Source organism: Lolium rigidum, chromosome 7 (genome assembly GCF_022539505.1).
Source record: "Lolium rigidum isolate FL_2022 chromosome 7, APGP_CSIRO_Lrig_0.1, whole genome shotgun sequence".
Lineage (NCBI taxonomy): Eukaryota > Viridiplantae > Streptophyta > Magnoliopsida > Poales > Poaceae > Lolium > Lolium rigidum.
In genome coordinates, this window is record NC_061514.1 from 155,813,216 (window position 1) to 155,816,189 (window position 2,974).

General features: G+C 60.9%; 1 protein-coding gene across 1 annotated transcript; it reads left to right on the forward strand.

Annotated features, from left to right (window-relative positions):
- The first annotated feature begins 274 nt into the window (after positions 1 to 274).
- Positions 275 to 877, forward strand: LOC124672172. The gene has a single exon (XM_047208447.1). The coding sequence runs from the start codon at positions 275 to 277 to the stop codon at positions 875 to 877; it is 603 nt and encodes a 200-aa protein (XP_047064403.1).
- Positions 878 to 2,974: the final 2,097 nt, after the last annotated feature.

Sequence of the window (2,974 nt, forward strand, 5' to 3'; positions counted from 1 at the left end):
AGCTGTAGGTTGCTCGCATGTTCTTAACTATGATCAAAGGACTCGTTATTAGGAATAACTAAAGAGTAAGGGCCTGGTAGGAACTGGAAAAAAAGGACAACTTATCTGTGATTAAAGCGATTTTCAGGGATCGAACTGCTAATTCCACACTTTCCTTTCGGCGTTCGCACAAAGCGAATCGAAGGATCTCTCCTAGTCATCGATCTGACAATCTTCCCCTCATTTCGCCCAAACAACGTAGTTTGCCCTAGAAACCCGCTCCTGCAGTCCTGCCATGGCGGCGGCGGCGGCGGCGGCGGTGGAAAGCCTCCCCCAAGAACTCCTCACCAGTATCTTTCTCTTACTCTCATGCATCGCCGACCGCGTCAGGTTCTCCGCCGTCTGCAAACACTGGCGCCGCGTCGCTCTCCAGAAGCCGCCCCCGCTTCCCTGGCTCCTCATGCCCACTACCGGCCTGATCTCCTGCTACCGGATGTTCGGCGGTTTCACAGGTCAGCAGCCATCCTTCGCCATCGACGCCCGGGGAGGGCGCTTCTTGGGCTCCTTCCCGGGCGGCTGGTTCATCGTCGCGCTCCAGCGTTGGCGCGGACACGCCCTGCTCAACCTCCTCTCGGGGGAGAGCGTGCCGCTCCCGGACATAGCGCATTTTTGTGGCGAAATGGATATCCCCGTACAGATCCGCGCCGCCACCATGTCCGCAGCTCCTTCTGCCGGCGGCGGCTCTGGCGCATGCGTCGTCGCCGCCATAACGTCCGTGCATGGTATTACCGGTATAGCCTGTTGGGGCTGGCCTCGGCGACACACGCCGAACCAGCCCTCCGGCGACAAACGCCGGTGCCCTCTCTCTCTCTCTCTCGCACTCACGGACTTGAGGTAGAAGAAGACACAAGGTTTTCCGGCCGGCGACGAACGCCGCCATGGGCGCAGCAACGCCCTAGTCTTTTTCTTTATTCACTTTGCACAAACTGAGACAGATTACAAGCTGGCTTTATAGCCTGGGCAACGCAGCACCCACGCAACAGATGCGCTCACCACGCGCATGCCCTGGTGCACGATCGCGCTCACCACGCGCACGCTCCGGACGACCCAGTCCTTCCAACGTGAGCCGTTGCTCATCCGCAAGACTTGGCCATCTTCCGCTGCGGCCGCTCCGTCCATCTCCGACGCCACACGATCGCTACCAGCACGTAACCAGCTCCTACACCTAAACGCACACGAGCACAGACTCGTGCACTCACAGACACACGCACTAACGCGCACAGACGCGCCACACCCTCTATGGACTCGACCTGGTGCGCTGACACCGGTTCACCACCACGGCTGACATGGATTATTGCTAGCATACTCCCCTAAGCCATGACTACGCCGTGCATCTTGACGTATTGGACACCGGCTCCTCGTCGGCTGTCGCGGGGAACGGTCCTTCTTCTTCTTCTCCAGCGACGCACGCCATCTTCTTCCTCGGCTACACACGCCGAGCTTCTTCGACGACACACGCCGACTCTGGCACCTAGCTCCTCAGCGACACACGCCGAGCTCCTCCATGATGCCACGCCCTGCACGCCCCGGCTCGCGCACACGATCACGCACTGACGTGATCGACGCGGCCGTCCTGCGCTCCGCTGGACGTGTTCTCCTCCGGTGATCCGCATGCCCTCGGCTCACGCACATGCCGCGTCCTAACGCAAGCAACGTGGCCGCTCGAGCTGCCTCACCCGCCGCACGAACGGCTTCTCCTCCACGCCGCCGAGCCACGCCATGCCACCGCAGCCTCTGCGCCACCACGCAGGTCCGCCGCGGCCGCCGCGCTCCCTGCCTCAGGCCATGAAGGCTCTGATACCAAATGTTGGGGCTGGCCTCGGCGACACACGCCGAACCAGCCCTCCGGCGACAAACGCCGGTGCCCTCTCTCTCTCTCTCTCGCACTCACGGACTTGAGGTAGAAGAAGACACAAGGTTTTCCGGCCGGCGACGAACGCCGCCATGGGCGCAGCAACGCCCTAGTCTTTTTCTTTATTCACTTTGCACAAACTGAGACAGATTACAAGCTGGCTTTATAGCCTGGGCAACGCAGCACCCACGCAACAGATGCGCTCACCACGCGCATGCCCTGGTGCACGATCGCGCTCACCACGCGCACGCTCCGGACGACCCAGTCCTTCCAACGTGAGCCGTTGCTCATCCGCAAGACTTGGCCATCTTCCGCTGCGGCCGCTCCGTCCATCTCCGACGCCACACGATCGCTACCAGCACGTAACCAGCTCCTACACCTAAACGCACACGAGCACAGACTCGTGCACTCACAGACACACGCACTAACGCGCACAGACGCGCCACACCCTCTATGGACTCGACCTGGTGCGCTGACACCGGTTCACCACCACGGCTGACATGGATTATTGCTAGCATAGCCTTCTGGCGTCCGGGGATGGACCGCTGGTCGCCGCCGGCTAAAGGGTATGGTGTGTTCGACGCTGAAGACCTGACGTACTACGACGGGTGGTTCTGCGTTCTCACCAGCAGGGAGAGGCTAGTCTGGTACAGACTGGAAACGGACGCAGACGGCGTGCTCCCGCTCAAGGTCCAGACTCAGCACGAGTTCCGTGATTACAACATGGCCCCGTCGCCGTCGGTACTCGGGGAGCTTGTCGCCCTCTACCTCTTGCCGTCCGCCTCCGGCGCGGATCTGCTAATGGTGAGGAGGACGAGGTTCCGCTACCCAGACAAGACGGTGTTCGAGGTCTTCAGGCTACAAGACCAGGAAGAAGGACCAGCTTCCTGGTGCCCTTACCGCATGAACGGACAGGTGATCTTCGTCAGGCAAGGCGGGTCCAAGGCCTTCGACACAGGACTCGACCACTCCGGCTACATCTACTTCCTCGACGACATCAACCATGGCGGTCCGACGAGCTTTTTCCTGCCGTTGACCAAGTACCGCTGCGTCGACTCCGGCTCTTACTGTTGCTCCACCGAC

Bases quoted from the DNA above. Each gene is read 5' to 3' on its own strand.
- LOC124672172 (XM_047208447.1), top strand. From the start codon at position 275: ATGGCGGCGGCGGCGGCGGCGGCGGTGGAAAGCCTCCCCCAAGAACTC.